Source organism: Cyprinodon tularosa, unplaced genomic scaffold (genome assembly GCF_016077235.1).
Source record: "Cyprinodon tularosa strain WSP-4 unplaced genomic scaffold, ASM1607723v1 ctg36, whole genome shotgun sequence".
Lineage (NCBI taxonomy): Eukaryota > Metazoa > Chordata > Actinopteri > Cyprinodontiformes > Cyprinodontidae > Cyprinodon > Cyprinodon tularosa.
Window position 1 is genome coordinate 1,376,939 of NW_024039074.1, and position 17,062 is coordinate 1,394,000.

Consider the following 17,062-nt stretch of genomic DNA (forward strand, 5'->3'; position numbering starts at 1 on the left):
CCTTTGTTTGGCCTATTTAGATGACCAGTATCAGTCCAACTTTCTCTGTTCTTCTAGCTTCCAGTCAAAGTCTGTATCTACTTTAAATTCTAGACCTTAATTTCTGGACACTGCATGGTTAGGCATCTCAGTACATCAATCACTAGTTGTTGTTTTGCTTTTCGGGGTGCAGCTGTTAGTCTTCAGGCCAAAATCTCCTGAAGGTCCTAAAGATTTCCATTAAAACCAGATGAGACTTGTCCATTGAAACTGATAGAGGTTTCTTCCTGTTAAAAGGGAGTTTTTCCTCTCCACTGTCACTACAAGGATGCTTAGTGTGAGGGATTGCATTCGGGTCAATGAGTCGATGCAATCAACTGATTTTCCTTAGATAGAAAACTTTTAATCAATTTGACTTTTTGATCTGGTGAACTGTAAAGGGCCTTGAGATGACATGTGTTGTGAATTGGTGCTATATAAATAAACTGAATTGAAACTGCAGCCCTCATACTATTCTTAAAAGTGAAAAACTTTCAAAATGCAATTTCAAACTTGATTGTTTAGGATAGCCTTTGGCTGATGTGTTTTAACTGGGAATGTTTGTATGCTGCACTCATTTGTCTTCCATTTGCAGCAGCTAGTAATTATTAACAAAAAGCACTTCATAAATATACTGACTTACTTTAGAGGACTCTACTTAGCCTGAAAGTTGAGTCAGACTGTCTACTTTGTTCACCTGCTTTTAGTCGCTTGACTTTTTTCCTCTCTCTTGCAAAGAATTTGTCGAACAAAGCGTCAAATTTCCACTTGTCATGTCATCAAATCCTCGTGTCAGCACAAAACAGCATAGCAGATGACGATTTTACAGAGTGACTCGCTTTTTTTTATGTGGAAAACTGAACAATGGAGTTTGCGCCATGATCCCTGGGTCCAACAGATCCAGAGATACTCCCAATTCGTTAAAGTTAGTCAGTTAAAGGTCTTCGGAAGTACTTCCGTCTGTCTGAGGCCAGGTATGAGGACCTGCTGTGTTGCATCAGACTCCTAGATGTGTTTCCATCGGCTTTTTCTAATGCATGTTTTGAAGATCAGAGAAGCTTGATGGAAATGACTAAATTTGAATAAACTCCCTTAAATACACATAAATGTTTTATGCTCACTTGAGTTGGTTTTGGCTTTTGTAAAAAAAAAAAAAAAAAGGCTTGATGAGCAAAACAGCTTTTTTTGAATCGGCACTGATGTAGCAAACTTTCACTCACATGACTGATCAGCTGTTTCTGCTGCCACCAGCTTCTCAGATGTTCCTGTTATGTACGTAAACATTAGTTGAAGCAGCACCTGCATTACTACTGACATGTTAACTTAAGAAAACTTTTACGATTTCAATACATCCATTAAAACGGTTCTCCATTACTGATCTGTGCTCTATGCTAGACTGCATGTCACTAACCGATCTGTACCAGAAGCGCTATCCGTACCATCGGCTCATTTGCATTACCCTAAATGATGTAATTATGATACTAAAAGTACTTATTTCTATCCCTAACTCATTAAAGAATGCTAATACACATCTTTAAAAAAATATTTATGACTTTTCTGAGAAAATGTTGATGGTTTTAAATTTTTTCCGTTAAACACCTTGTTGACGTCATCCTCAGACATGTTTAGAGTAGTCTGGCAAAATATGATTAAACCGTGTTTATCTTTTTTTTGTTATCTCTTTCCTTAGATTACGCACTATATACCATACAGTTAACACAAAATTAAAGAATAAAGCACAAAAAGCCTGGATATATGTTTAAATACGAAGCTGAAAAAGTTAGTTTCTTGGAGTAGCATAGGATCCCATGTCTGGTAAAGATCAGGCACAGACAGTGATAAAACAGAAAGGATTTTAAGACATTTATTTTCTCAGGAAAAACATTATTAACCTGTAACACATATTATAATTTAGAACGCTTACTATTTTAAAGCACGGACAAACGTCATTTAGGTCTTTTTCACAAATTAAAATCGAGGTCGACCCAGATGTATATCTGGTTGCGCATGTGCAAATGAGCTGATGGTGCGGATGGTGCTTCCGGGACGGATCAGGTAGTGATACTGCAGCCTCTACTTCCTGTTTACTACAGCAATTGCCTGAAAACGCAGTGTGTACGACATTAACTTTTGCAAAGTTTGGTTACTTCTTTTCAAATTAAATGGAAATGCAGCAAATTCACATTTCCTTTTTTAGAAGTTTTTAATGTTTTCTTAAAATTCTTATTTCAGTTGGATGGAAACACAACTACCTTTCAATGAGTTTTTGAACAAAAAATCCTTTGTCTTCGCTGCTTCTTCACCCTACATCACAACCACATGATTGATTAACAAGATAAAAATCGACAGAAAAATTTAGACTGTTGGACTCCAGGAGAATTTTGCTTCGGTCTTTTCCTTCTTTGAAGGACTCAAAACTGGCCTTACTAAGGAATGAAGCACTGCTGCTCAAACAACTTAAAGTTATTGATTGGCTTAAATCTGGATAGCTCTAAACATCCTTGTCAAAATCCTCTGAGAGGGACAGTTAGAGTCCGTCTCCAGACTTGAGTGATTTCAAAGATCTGGCAGCACATCTGAACGTTCTGTTGTTTATAACATAAATGTCTCCAAAATACTTTCTCGACTTGTAGAAATAAGGAGTTCTCCATCTTGGATCCATGGAGTTTGTCAGACCTTCTCAATGTCCTAAGTACCGTATTAGCCATTTGCAGAGCGCTTTCAAACAAATCCTTCCTCTGTCAACACTGAGAAACCCCAAGCAGCAGTCTGACAGGTTCACCAACTAGAGTCTGATGGGCCTTTTCTAGTTAAATGCTCTAAAACGTATAGGATTGTTATAGGATATTATTAAAATTATTATTTTTTAATTAATACAAATGTCAGATCCTGAATGTGTAATTTCTAGCCCCACTGGATTAGACGAACAATAGTTGAAATTTATTTCTTGATTTCAGAAATAATTAGGGCTGTGTTGTATAAATATTTAATAATTTATTAATTCATGCTTTAAAATTACCACAACATTCATGAAACATTATGACTGCATAAAAACTTAACATTTGTAAACTTGAAATAGTTATCAACTAATCTAATAATCATTAGTTGGAGTATAAATAGAATCTATGACATGCCATTTACTGAAAAATTAACTCCCAGAGCAGAAATTATTTGTTTTTTTTTATTTAAGATGAAAAACCTTATTTGAAAATATGCTCCATTTAGAACTCCTCCAGAAGTTTATTTTTTTATATTTACTTTGTTAAATTATAATAAAAGAATAAAAATCTAACATTAGGCAGCTTTTGGTACAGATTACTAATTAGTTTATTGGAAAAACAATCAACATATTAATTGATTAGCAAAATAAACGTTAGTTACGGCCCTATTTAGTAGCTTTTAGAGAAACTTATATACTAAAAAGTTACATCAATAAAATACATTTACAATCTGTAGTAAACTCTTCTTGCTGAAAATTGGACTTTATAAAGTTTCCCTGAAGAGAGTACAGCAGGTTGTCTTGTAAAAATATTTCCTCACCCTTTATTTTCAATGTTGAATTAATCATAATTCATTTAAAAATATTGTCAAACTGCAGACTAACAGAGGTCATTTTCATTTTTATCTCACCTTAACAGCTAAGAAGATGAAGAACTAAAGTTTTATGTTCATTATCAGGGTAACAGATGGCTTAAGGTAGTCATTACTAGGAAATATCTTAGAGGAAAGTACAGCCTAATAAATCCTGAAAAATACCCGGCCTACAATAAAATGTTTTGTCAGAGTGAAGAGGTGTCCCTGGGTGTTTGAGGTTTTATCACAGCCAAGTGAAAGCATATACACTATATTGCCAAAAGTATTTGCTCACCCATCCAAATTATTGGAATCAGGTGTTCCAATCACTTCCATGGCCACAGGTGTATAAATTCAAGCACCTAGGCATGCAGACTGTTTTTACAAACATTTGTGAAAGAATGGGTCGCTCTCAGGAGCTCAGTGAATTCCAGCGTGGAACTGTGATAGGATGCCACCTGTGCAACAAATCCAGTCGTGAAATTTCCTCGCTCCTAAATATTCCACAGTCAACTGTCAGCTGTATTATAAGAAAATGGAAGTGTTTGGGAACGACAGCAACTCAGCCACGAAGTGGTAGGCCACGTAAACTGACGGAGCGGGGTCAGCGGATGCTGACGCGCATAGTGCGAAGAGGTCGCCAACTTTCTGCAGAGTCAATCACTACAGACCTCCAAACTTCATGTGGCCTTCAGATTAGCTCAAGAACAGTGCGCAGAGAGCTTCATGGAATGGGTTTCCATGGTCGAGCAGCTGCATCCAAGCCATACATCACCAAGTGCAATGCAAAGCGTCGGATGCGGTGGTGTAAAGCACGCCGCCACTGGACTCTAGAGCAGTGGAGACGCGTTCTCTGGAGTGACGAATCGCGCTTCTCCATCTGGCAATCTGATGGACGGGTCTGGGTTTGGCGGTTGCCAGGAGAACGGTACTTGTCTGACTGCATTGTGCCAAGTGTAAAGTTTGTTGGAGGGGGGATTATGGTGTGGGGTTGTTTTTCAGGAGCTGGGCTTGGCCCCTTAGTTCCAGTGAAAGGAACTCTGAATGCTTCAGCATACCAAGACATTTTGGACAATTCCATGCTCCCAACTTTGTGGGAACAGTTTGGAGCTGGCCCCTTCCTCTTCCAACATGACTGTGCACCAGTGCACAAAGCAAGGTCCATAAAGACATGGATGACAGAGTCTGGTGTGGATGAACTTGACTGGCCTGCACAGAGTCCTGACCTCAACCCGATAGAACACCTTTGGGATGAATTAGAGCGGAGACTGAGAGCCAGGCCTTCTCGTCCAACATCAGTGTGCAACCTCACAAATGCGCTTCTGGAAGAATGGTCAAAAATTCCCATAAACACACTCCTAAACCTTGTGGACAGCCTTCCCAGAAGAGTTGAAGCTGTTCTAGCTGCAAAGGGTGGACCGACGTCATATTGAACCCTATGGATTAGGAACGGGATGTCACTTAAGCTCATATGTGAGTCAAGGCAGGTGAGCAAATACTTTTGGCAATATAGTGTATTTCTTGGTATCCACTTTAGTTGTCTAACTTGTTCTGTTTGCTGCTTATTTCCGGCTTATGAAAAAATGAAAAATTATTGAGAGAAACAACAACCCAGGCTGAGGTCCAATAAGGGCAGAAAATCACTTGTGCTTATGGAAAATAATTTGCATATAATGACTTCAAAAATAAATAACTCTCTCTCTTTAGCCCCAATGAGTTTTTCTCATTGCCTACATAATGATAATAATCATTACTCGTGTTTAGTCTTTGTCTATAACACACAGCCTTGTGTTTCAGTTTCTTTCCTTTTTATCTATATAAATACAAGAGCTACTGTAAGAATGGATTGTCTTCATTACTTGTTTGGATAGCTCAGGTACACGATGAAGGACCTATGTTGCTGTGGGCCTGTTTCTCCTCCTCATGATGGAGAGCAGGAATGTGTTGTCTTTCTGAGAAGAAAGTCAAAACCATCACGGCAGTGTTTGTAATAAAATGTAATAGTCTGAGCTCTCAATGTAAAAGTATTATTTTTCTAAGAATCACATTGCAGCTAATTCAATGATGAAATAGTGAAACACTTTAGAGGCTGCACTAATTATTGTTTTCAATTAAGACTAGAGGCAAATTCTTTTAGATGCATTCCTCATACATGATTGTTGTGGTTTGATTGCCTCATGGGCAAACCAACAAGTTTTAACAAAGCTGTTTAAAATAAGGCATTCGTTTGATTGTGGCTGGGAACAGGGATCTGTCTAAAACCTGCAGCGAAATAGCTCCTGAGGTTGGACACTGTGCAATAACCTGCTTATATTAAATACCCTCTGCAATAACTATATATATATATATATATATATATATATATATATATATATATATATATATATATATATATATATTTAATACCATGTGCAATAACTGTATATAAAAATACCTAATTATATGAATACCTATTCAATTCCCTGTGCAATAAACCTGTTTAATAGGATAATTCAGCTGTTATATATGTATATGTGCACCCACTGTATATACTGTATATACCCCATGCACCTTTTCCTCCTTTTGGCACCTTTCTTTTTCACTATTGAGCCAATGTGACAGTGAATTTCCCCACTGTGAGATCAATAAAGTCTATCTTATCTGATCTTTAGTTTGGTATAGAATATGTGATGCTATTTCTCTGTCAAAGGAGCCAGAAACTATGCTGGAGTGCACGGCATCACAAATGTTTGGCTCTACCTCAACTTTTTTAAATAATCATCTGATTTTTTTTTTAAAAAGCTTGAGATTTTCCTCTATCTGATTAAGTTTACTTATAAAGGCTGGATTTTTTTAGACTGAGCATTTACTGCTCTTTTTCCAATAAATGAAGGGAGCTGTAGCATTCAGGTGATGTAAATGCTGGGACCATACTGGGCCTCTAACAATACATCAAATAGAAAGAAAAAAAATTGGATTTTTCATTCACAGGGAGAAAAACAACAATTAAACACACACATAGTAAAAAAAAAAAAGAAAAACACTTAGATTATTACCAGGTGAATCAAAGATGAGATTTCAGTTTGCTTTGATTTCAGAAACCTTAACAGACTTCTGGCCAGCCTCAAATGTTTCCGAGTAACCAGGGTACGTTTATCTGAACTAAGAAGAGCCATCTTTCTTTCCACTGGACTGACAGTGTTGTTAGCAACGGAGGGCAACAGTGTTCAGGAATGATTATGAGCTAATCTGGTGAAACCAGCCAGAGAAAAAAAGGAAAACCTGTTTGGGTTATTAGATGGAAGAAAAAAAAACACCAAAAATACTGATGTAAGTAAGAGAGAATATTTTAATATTAATCAAATCAAATACAAGGGGGAGTGTTTTTGGTTGAGATCTGAAAACAAAACTAAGTGGATAAAAAATGCATTTTCAAATTGTCCAGGAAGTCAGAGAAATGTTATATCAGCTTTATTTTATTATTTTACTTTGATTTGTTGAAAGTGTGCTTCCTAGTGTTAGTTTGTCCCGAATGATCTTAAGTGAAAAAGTTTATAATTTTATTTAACTGTCTGCAAGCTGTATTAATCTGCTTTCATTTCTCTTTTGTTCCACCAGTCCAGGCCTAAACTCACAAAGGAAAAAAATAAAACTTTAAGCCATTCGTCATCTTGAAGACGCCTTATTAACAAACCAAACTCATAGCAATCGAATTCTTGGTCGTACATAAAAGTTTCTTAAACCAAGTTTTTGGAGTAGCAGGAAAGTGATGGTTTGTCAAATTTATTTAAAAGCACATTTAAAAAGTCCTTTGCAATGTCTTCAGATATTAGTGTATTAAGCTGAATTATCACCTTGAACATGTAACTAATCTGTAACCTCTAGTTTTCTGCTTTCTTTTAAGTTACTTCCAGGTAATTAGGCTTGGCAGTGATTGCATTTATAGAAAAGAGAACGTTTTAAAAGCAGTGATGATTAAAAAAATATGCTTTGATTTTCTGTAGAGGTGTCTGTGCTGTTTTTGCTCTTTATCACCATCTCCATGCTCGTGCTTTATTTACTGTCTGACTGCCATGGTTGAAGTTTATAGAAAAGAACATCTTAGGTGGTGTTAAAAGGTTTGGGTCTTTTTTGGTAGTAATTACTTTCTTTATAGCACTTTCTTTTTTTAAGGTGAGGGTTTAATTGTTTCTCACCGGGGTAATTAATTACAGCGAGGGACGTGGTCATTTGGCGCTTCGTTAAAATGAGAGTCAATATTCAGCATAACCTTCTCTATCCCCTCTTTTCTTCCAATGAAGCTTTAATTAACCTTCTGTAAAAAGCCGGTCTAGACAGGGATTTTTTTTTTTTTTTTTTTTTTTTTTTACATTTCGGTTATTTAAAAAAAAGCAGAAAAGGTTTTTATTTTTGCAGATTTACAGATTTCATTACAGCTCCTTGTGGTTCTTGACAGACTGATGGGACTGCAATAGAGGAGTTTATTTGGTGCTTTAAGAACCACGTGTATAGGATGGGCCTTATTGTGGACAGGCACACAACGGAGGGCCCTGGATTCACAGTCCTGGGTGAATGTCCTGCACACTTACCAGTCAGCCAGGAGTCTGTCGGATCAAATCCAGCAGAAAACACAAAAACACAACATTATACATGGCGGGACGCGGTGTTTAAGGCTTTCATGCTGTCAGTCACTGCCCCTACATCAGTTCAGAAACAACAGAGAGAAAAGGATTACAATGGGTAAGAAATGTTCAATCCTAGGATACGGGTTGTTACCGTTTTGCTCACCATCAGTTCAACAGACTCTAAGGTAGAATAGTTTCTTTATTCGATTTTTTCACATCCTTTTCTTCAGAGGGGTTATTTAACGGGCTGTCCACAGCCCGAGGGGAGAAGTGAATATAAACCAGTTACAAGACCTGTTTACCCTCACTCTTCCCCAAAAGAATGGTCAAGGCGGCTGGCTGTGTAATGGACATACAGTAGGTTAGTGGGATGAGCAGCTCCCTTAGAAGACCACACTGTCATAAGAGTTTAAAAAAAAAAGCTGTGCCCTTTTTTTCCCGTTGTCTAGGTGAGATGAGTCAAAAAAAAGGAATTTGAAACTGCTGACTTTCACCATTTATGATAAACTCTGGAATGATTGTCCCTTTTATTCTTAAAATCAATGATAATGTCCTTTAAATCCTTAAATAAATATTCAGGATGAGGTGGCTCTCTCTGACCATGGTGCCAGCCTTTGAACTTTGTTTCTCCATAGACTCCTTCTTCACTGGTGCTGTTGAGCCCCCAACAATTTTATCATTCACACATGTAAACAATTATCTCGGTAGACTTTGCAGTTATGGGGAAATAGAGAGTAAAAGGTAGGAGTAAGCACACAGCACACATGGTGCTGTACCTGCTCTGAGTCTGACTTTGGAGAAGATCAAGACATGCTGGGGTCTGTTGGTTAAAAACAAAACTTAATCCACCAGCACTGTTTTGCTCCTAATCACAGGGGCTGCAGATTCTTCACCTTGTTGAGTTATTTTAATTAAAAGCTGAAGCGAAGTCCTGCATCGGTATGCAGAACCCTGGCTTTTTAAATTACTGAGGGCTGCATGGAGAGCTGGTGTGACCACATCCCCATCAGTTCACTTTGTAGGCATACTGCTCATGATCCACATCAGGGGGGGACAGAAAATACACCATGACTTTAACTCTTTAACTTCAGGATTTTCAAACAGGCCATGTTCCATGTTTTCAACTTTCTATGAAAGAATGATCCAACATCTATCCTTAAGGTTAGTAATTCTACTCAGTCCTCATGTTACCTGCTGAAGCTCATTCTCCGTCTCCCAGCAAAAATATTCAGACGCTGCCAGTCATGTTGTAAAAAAATATATTTCTTGCATCTTCTTGCATCACTCTTTATCTTCTGTCATTATTTGAAATACTTTACTGATACAGAGAAAATAATATTTTGAGTTATGCCAGCATAGTTTTGCGGTGGCTACATATGCTTTTCATTCAGTAAAAAAAAAAGAAATTCGATTTTTGATTTTTTTTGGCAGACAGAGTGCTATTCTGTACCAATCCAGATAAGAATTAGCTGATTGTAGTCAGCAGAAAAGTTTTTCTTAGAGCAATAGTTGGTGTTGATCAGGCTCAGTGCTTACTTTGCATATTTTGCTTTGGGGAAATCAGAAAACTAAAGGAAAATGTGGGTTTTAAATTTTGCACTATTTTCTGTTTTTGTATACAGCCATTGTTTCAGTCAAAATGAATCACTTTTTTATGCTGTTGAATTTCTTCCCCCTTTCAAATTTCTTGCTTTTTATCTGTTCTTTTTTCTTGGTTTAAAGAGTTGGACTCTACATTTTGAGACAGCTAACCGATCACAGCTTTTTTTATAATCTATTTCGATTACAGGTACACAGAAGAAGTAATCGAGAACCAGAGGAAATAGGAAAGTGTGACTCCAAAAAGGAAAACACATTTCAAAGAGAGTAAATTGACCCAAACAGACACAGATCTCCAAAGAAAAATCAAAAAAACATTTTTTTTTTTATTCCTCACATGCTACTTCAACTATCTTGGTTTCCTTGCTGTAAAGCATCAGTCCCCTGAGTGGCATAAACGCCCCATCGAGCACGTAACCCCAGCATCCACAGTTTCTGTCTGTAGCCACACACAGGCTGTCCAGTTTCCTGCTTTGGCCGGGTGGAGTCTTCCTTATCACACAGCCATATCTCTTATCTGAGCCCAGAGGGGCAGAATCACAACTTCCTCAGAGACAAAGTTGTTTGAAAGGGGGAAGAGGTTGTGGCCGGTTGTGGTCGCACTCAAACAGAAGCTTGCTAGATACCATCGCTTACGTAAATGAGGAGCATAGACAGGGCTCTGAGTGTTGCCGCTGAAGTCTTTCACCGCACACTGGAGGCGGGGGAGAAAAACCTATTGTTGTTTCTGCCAGTTAGGAATGTTGTGTTCGTCACCAAGCTCATAATTAATGCTGTAATTGGGTCAGACGTGGATTAGGTTTATTCTTAAATCCAAAAGCAACTTACTTATCATCACCTGCTTGGTTCTCGGGGAATATTTGTGTCCTTTTCTATCCATTGTCTGTTAATTATTTCACTGGAATGAGTTTCTTCCTACAGAGACCAGAATTATTATTCAACGTTGTTTCTTTCTCAGGGCTTAGATTCTAATAAATCAAAGCAATCCTCTCGAGCTTTTCTGTTGTTGTGGCTAAGAGTTGGTTAACCAACATGATTATTAAGGAGAGTGAGTTCATTTGAATTTTAAACAGCATAATTATAGGTCTTTCAAACCTTCAGGGATAAATGGACTCTTGTCTGAGTGCCAAAACTCTTGGTTTAATTTTCTAACCTGCTAACCAGGGAAGGACGTACGAATGCTTCTCTATTAGAGCATCATAAAAAGATGTTTCACAATTATATACAAACCATACACTATTTATATGATGACCTTTCGGCTCATATTATCACACTTTTCCTTTCGTTGCACATTGAAATTTATGTTCAAACTGTTGTTTTATGTTATGTTGGATTTAGTTTGAATATGTTTTCAGTCTACAAATGTTTATAGGTTCTTAGTCTCAGTTACAATAAAATGATTGGTAAAAATCAACTTTCAATTAACATTTAGAGTCTCTACACATAGAGCCTATTTATTAAAGTGCAGTTTAGTTAATCAATTTTTAAGCAGAAGCTTGATTAACAATATTATCAGAGAATATTGTACTAGTACTCATTGTCTTTAGCTTATTCTAGAGCCGCAGAGGCAGCAGTCTGTGCAGAGATGCCCAGACTTCCATCCCCCAGACACTTCCTCTAACTCCTCAGGGGGGAGCTCCTGGGCTTCTTGCCGCTGCGATGTAACTGGAGCACCTCCTGAGGGAGGAGTACGGATGCTCTCCAGTTTCATAGATTGACAGCCAGCGACAAATTAAACATGTCTGTTCTGTTTTGCGTATTTGCTGCACGCGGAGCAGCTCATTAGCTTAGCATCATCCTCATAAATAAGCCAGTCTCTTGTGAAACACAGTCTTCCCAAAGCGCCGTTTTTTATTAAACTTTCTCTTCGCCCTGGTTTTAGCATGGGGCCTTCAATGCTAAGCCTCTGATGTGAACCAATAGGAAGAACTGGGGCAAACCTTCATCCTGCTCACCCAATGGTTATTTTGAATATCAGTAGTTAGCTGTTAATGTCCAAAATATATGTCATGACTTGAAGCACAACATCAAAATTAGACTCCTGTGCAGGAGCATCATTTTTATATTAATTAGATCTTATGCTTTACATTATGGTTCTTATAGATAGTTGGTTTGCTGATCAAACTGAGGTTGTTTTCTTTAATCCAACAGTTTTTAATATTCTTTTTTTGTTTCTGCATTTTTTATTTTATTTTATTTTTTATTTTTTTACCTACTTGCTTTGATTCTGTTTTATCTTCCTGTATTTTAATCATGTAAAGCACTTTGCATTGTCTTTGTACTGAATTGTGCTATACAAATAAAATTGCCTTGCCTTGCCTTGCCTTGCCTTGCCTTGCCTTCTGTATGAGTGTAGCTTTGTTCCAGGTATTTCAGTTAATTTGACTTTTTCCATCACCCATAGGTGCTTGTGTGTGGCCATTTGTATAGGATATTACCGGTACCAGATTTTTGCTTATTGGCTGGTTGGCTACAATCTGCAATATGGTATTAAACAGAGAAAATGGATAAACGTAAATCCTACAGAGATTTGTTGCCAACTCTTGATTTGTACATTTTGTTAATCAAGGTCCAAGCTCTAATTTCTTGAGCAATTTGGAACAATTATGTGTTAAGTCCTTTTGTAAAGCTTTGAAATGCATATATCAGTTTATATAAATTTTCCTTCACTGCATTGGAAGATTTTTTTCCAGCTTTCCTCCCATAAGTGGTCATGAATGAGACATGTTAGAAGCAGAGGCAACATTAGGTCGCTTTCAGAGCAGAAACTGTGTTTAACTTTGTTTTAAATGGTCTTTAACCTCTTATATTTTTATTTTAGCACCGTGAGCATGACTAGAATTAGTAAATGAGTAGATTTACTAGGCTGAAGTACAAAAAGGCTCACACATAAATGGCTTCTTCCCTTTTCTGTGTTTCCCCTGACTTAAAGGAATAGTACACCCAAAACATGATTAGCCTTCATTTTCTACTCACCCCCATGCTGAACAACACTCTGGAGTACTTTTTTGATATCTCAAATGCATCTGGAGATCTGGGAGGCTTCTTGCTGTCTGCTGACATTCAAATAATGGAGGTCTATGGTGCCCGAGACAGAAAGGTCCATAAAAGTCCACAAAAACGTGTCAATATTCCTCCATACTGCTCGTCCAATGTAATCCAAGTGTCCTGAGTGGGTAGCATCCAGAATTTACTCGAAACGAAGTCATTTAGAACGTTTTAGAGCCTAAACAGTAGTGTATAGGATTTCCTAATAGCGCCCCCATGCGCACTCACGATTCTACGGAAGCCGGCAGACCAAACCAGCGCATTCAGCTCGGCAAAGAACTCATGCTCTTCCTCAACACTGAAGTCCTCAGACATTTTTCTTTCGTTGTTTCTTTCTTTGCACAGGTAAACAGCACATTTCTTCTTCTACGCTTTCATTATCGGCAGAGCAGACGCTGAATGCGCACTTTCTTCCGGTTTCGTCTGCCGGCTTCCGTAGAATCGTGAGCGCGCATGGGGGCGCTATTAGGAAATCCTATACACTACTGTTTATGCTCTAAAATGTTCTAAATGACTTCGTTTCGAGTAAATTCTGGATGCTACCCACTCAGGACACTTGGATTACATTGGACGAGCAGTATGGAGGAATATTGACACGTTTTTGTGGACTTTTGTGGACCTTTCTGTCTCGGGCGCCATAAACCTCCATTATTTGAATGTCAGCAGACAGCAAGAAGCCTCCCAGATCTCCAGATGCATTTGAGATATCAAAAAAGTACTCCAGAGTTTTGTTCAGCATGGGGGTGAGTAGAAAATGAAGGCTAATCATGTTTTGGGTGTACTATTCCTTTAATTTTCAAGCAACTCATGCAGAGAATGGCTAACAATGAGTCAGCTTAAATATGCTGTGTCGACGTAAAAAGGAACAATTTCCATTTTCATTTTGTTTAGACTTGGTAAATTGATTTTGTGCAAGAGGAAAACAATATCTGTTTTCAAGTTTTAATTTGAACCTAATGAAATATCAATTGCAAACGGAGATATAAACAGAGAAACTTTGATCCTAATGAAGAAAATGTCCTCTTCATTGGGAGCCTGAGTTTAAAGGCAGGGAGAGAAAATGTGTTTTCTTGACATTACCTCAGAAGAGGACTTGTTTTGTACCACTTTAGATAATAAAAAAATATAATTAAAGAGCATAGATATTTGTCTTTAATCATCACTGGACTAAATCAATAACCTTGATATAACAACTGTTTTATTCCAAAATATATCTGGCTTTTTCTGGGAGACAAACATTTTGTTTTAAGATAGATTGTGGAGGCAACAACACAAACTGGCTCCTTCTATTTAGTCTTTCTTGTTGGATCATGATCAAGGCTTGATGTCGGGTTAAGAGGATCTCAGTCCTACCTCCTTGAACCTATTTCACTCTCTTCTTTTAAGGGTCAGATGAACAAACGTGGTGCAAGTGTTCTTAGTGTAAAGAGGCTCCAATTAAACCAGAGCTGTTTTGCTCTCTGTTTGCAGAGATTGAAGCCAGGGAGGCCTGTGACTGGCTGAGAGCTGCCGGCTTCCCTCAATATGTACAGTTATTTAAAGGTAAACATAATAAAGGTGTTTTGATATAACCATAATATTTAGTTTTCCTTCAGGTGACCATTTGTTGTTTCGTGTGTGTCAGATGGCAGGTTTCCAATCGACACTGAGGCGGTGAAAGAGGATCACAGCTTCCTGGATAAAGATTCTCTTGATTCGCTATGCAGGTTTGTACTTCGGGGTTTTATCATCTTGACTCTTAAATATTTTTATTTGTTGGTTTTGCTTTTCTAAGAAGCAAAAATAAACTTTTTTGCACTTAAAATCTCACTGTTTTCTTACAAAAGTCTTACTCTCTCTTGCGACCTGAATGATCCACAGACATGTCTTAATGGAAATCATTTTCTATTTAAAACAGCTTCAAATATTTCCATGCAACATCTCTCTTCATTTTGAAAACTGCAATGGCAAATTTCTTCACTCAGTAACATCTACAAGACTGTTGCTGTCTGTTGGTGCATATACTGTATAGGATGCGTTCATTGACCAAAGAAAGGTGGGACATTAAAGAGGCACCAACAGAGCTGCCAGATTTCATCTTCTCTTCCTTGCTCCATTACCGTCAAACTAACATCCCGCAGTTCCAATTACCAGATGATTTCCCAGTACATGTTTGGAAAGTAAAGAGTTTGAATAATATCATGTGTGCAGCAAATACATTTATGGGTTTCTACATATTGCAACCTGGTTTGAGATAAAACAGACAATGAGGCTTTATGCCTGTGAGAAGGAGGCAGGCAAGATTGGGTACTGCTGCTCTTAAAGACAATAAGTGTCATGGTAATTAAAACTGAGGAGTTTGTGTTGCTCATCCAGTAATCCTATATGTATGTATTTTTCTTGCAGACGGTTGCTGACCTTAAATAAATGCATGGAAATGAGACTGGAGCTTTGGAGATCCAAACGCAGGGTGAGCTTTGGAAGCAAACCTGGACATCAAGAGGAGAAACCAGTTAAGTGTTGTTTTTTCTGGATGCTAGATGTAAAATATGAACAGGGTGTCTTTCTGCAGGGAGATGACTGGGAAGAGGAAGACTATTGCACCATCAGCCCAAATTGGATCTATGACAAGCAGACCCAACATTGGCGACGCATTAATTCCTCTGAGGGGAGCCCGGGGCCACGGGGCCCATCGCCATGCGAGGACCATCAGGATGTCTGCTCCATCCACAGCTCCAGCAGCACAGACAGCGAACGTCATGATGGTCACAGGGAACTGGTGTCCACCACCACAGCCGTCGCCACAGATGAACCGGAGACTAGCCGGAGCTCCTCTCGCTGCTCCTCCTCAAACCGGACCCCATCTTTGGACACGTCTCTCAGTGGACCCCCTTCTCCCACCGGAGGATCCTCAACTATGAGCCTGGAGGCAGAATTGAGTTTTCCAGAAAAACCTCCCAGGAAGAAGTGCACCACTCTGCTGAGGAAGATGGAGAAGCTGAGGCTGAAGGGGGCAGGCAGCGGCCACAGCCGGACCCGCCATGACATCAGTGGGCCGGTTTTGGTCCGACACAAAGACAAGATGTACAGGCAGCTTCGTCAGTTAAAGTGAGAAAACTGCTTTTTAGGAAAATCTTAAAGTGATATGATTTTTAAACCATTTAGAACCGTCCCTGAAAGACTTGTCTTTCCTTACTGTCTTCAGTCTGCAGGTTCAGCCCAACAGCCACTCATCTTCATCACCTTCCTCTTCTCATAACATGAGTAGCAGCAGCAGTAGCACAAGCCAATCAGAGAACAGCAGTACTGTCAGCACGCCCAGTCCTGTCACCCGAGTCAGAAGTAACTGCAAACGGTCCAACAGTGGGGTAGGGATGCAAAGCGACATGAGCCAGAACAACCAGAACCAGACAGAAACTGAGGTCAGATCTTAACTACGCTTCATTTAAGTGTTTATGCCGACTGTTAGATTTTCCTTTAAGTTTTAAACCACCACTTAAATACTCTATTGGACCCACTTAGGTCTTCAGGAATCAGGTCAACAACAATAACAGCAGCAGCCTGGTCTTCCAGGTTCCTCACGGTCACAAACCAGGGACCTTCCCCACCTCCCTTGCCCACAAACACATCATCTCACCGATCATCGACAGCTCTTCTGTCAACTGGAGGACCGGCAGCTTCCACGGGTACAGGGGGCGGCACAGCAGCAGACGTGGCACGCCATCTCTAGAGGCAACTGACCAAGATTCAACAATCTCCTCAGGGAGGATCAGTGCGCTGGATCATCGGCTGAGTGTCTATGACAATATGCCCAATGAAAACCAGCTGTCTGAGGGGGAAGGTGGCGGGAGTGATGTGGAGAGGATCAGCGAGGAATCAGAGGTGGGTCTCAGAGACTTGACTTATTAACAAGGTCCTAAAAGTTCAAATTCACCAAATATTATATACTTATCTTCAAAGTTATAAAATTAAACAGGACATTTTGATGCTACTGTCCTGTAATCAAGCATGACTGAAAGTTAAAATGTTTAACAATGAAATGTGCACTTTGCTTGATTCTAACTTTATTTTATTCTGAAATTATCCAGTTTATGTTTATGTTTATGTTGGATTAAAAGAAATATATAAAACTAAGGACTAAAAGTGATAGGTCATTGTTGCTATGGTTATCCCTGCCTTTTCGAGGTAGTGGAGGCAGGAAACACACAAAACAGCCACTGTCCACAGTATGGAGGTTGTTT

The 17,062-nt window shown here is 38.8% G+C and overlaps 1 protein-coding gene across 3 annotated transcripts in view; it reads left to right on the forward strand.

The window, feature by feature from the left end:
* The window catches only part of si:dkeyp-23e4.3 (rho GTPase-activating protein 7), a 121,796-nt gene that overhangs the window by 87,600 nt on the left and 17,134 nt on the right, over positions 1 to 17,062 (forward strand). For all 3 annotated transcript variants that reach the window (XM_038295821.1, XM_038295822.1, XM_038295823.1), the window contains exons 2-7: positions 14,313 to 14,384; positions 14,467 to 14,548; positions 15,228 to 15,291; positions 15,394 to 15,929; positions 16,027 to 16,243; positions 16,344 to 16,703. In XM_038295821.1, the coding sequence (XP_038151749.1) occupies positions 14,313 to 14,384; positions 14,467 to 14,548; positions 15,228 to 15,291; positions 15,394 to 15,929; positions 16,027 to 16,243; positions 16,344 to 16,703 (1,331 nt within the window). The remainder of the gene's footprint in view (positions 1 to 14,312; positions 14,385 to 14,466; positions 14,549 to 15,227; positions 15,292 to 15,393; positions 15,930 to 16,026; positions 16,244 to 16,343; positions 16,704 to 17,062) is intronic.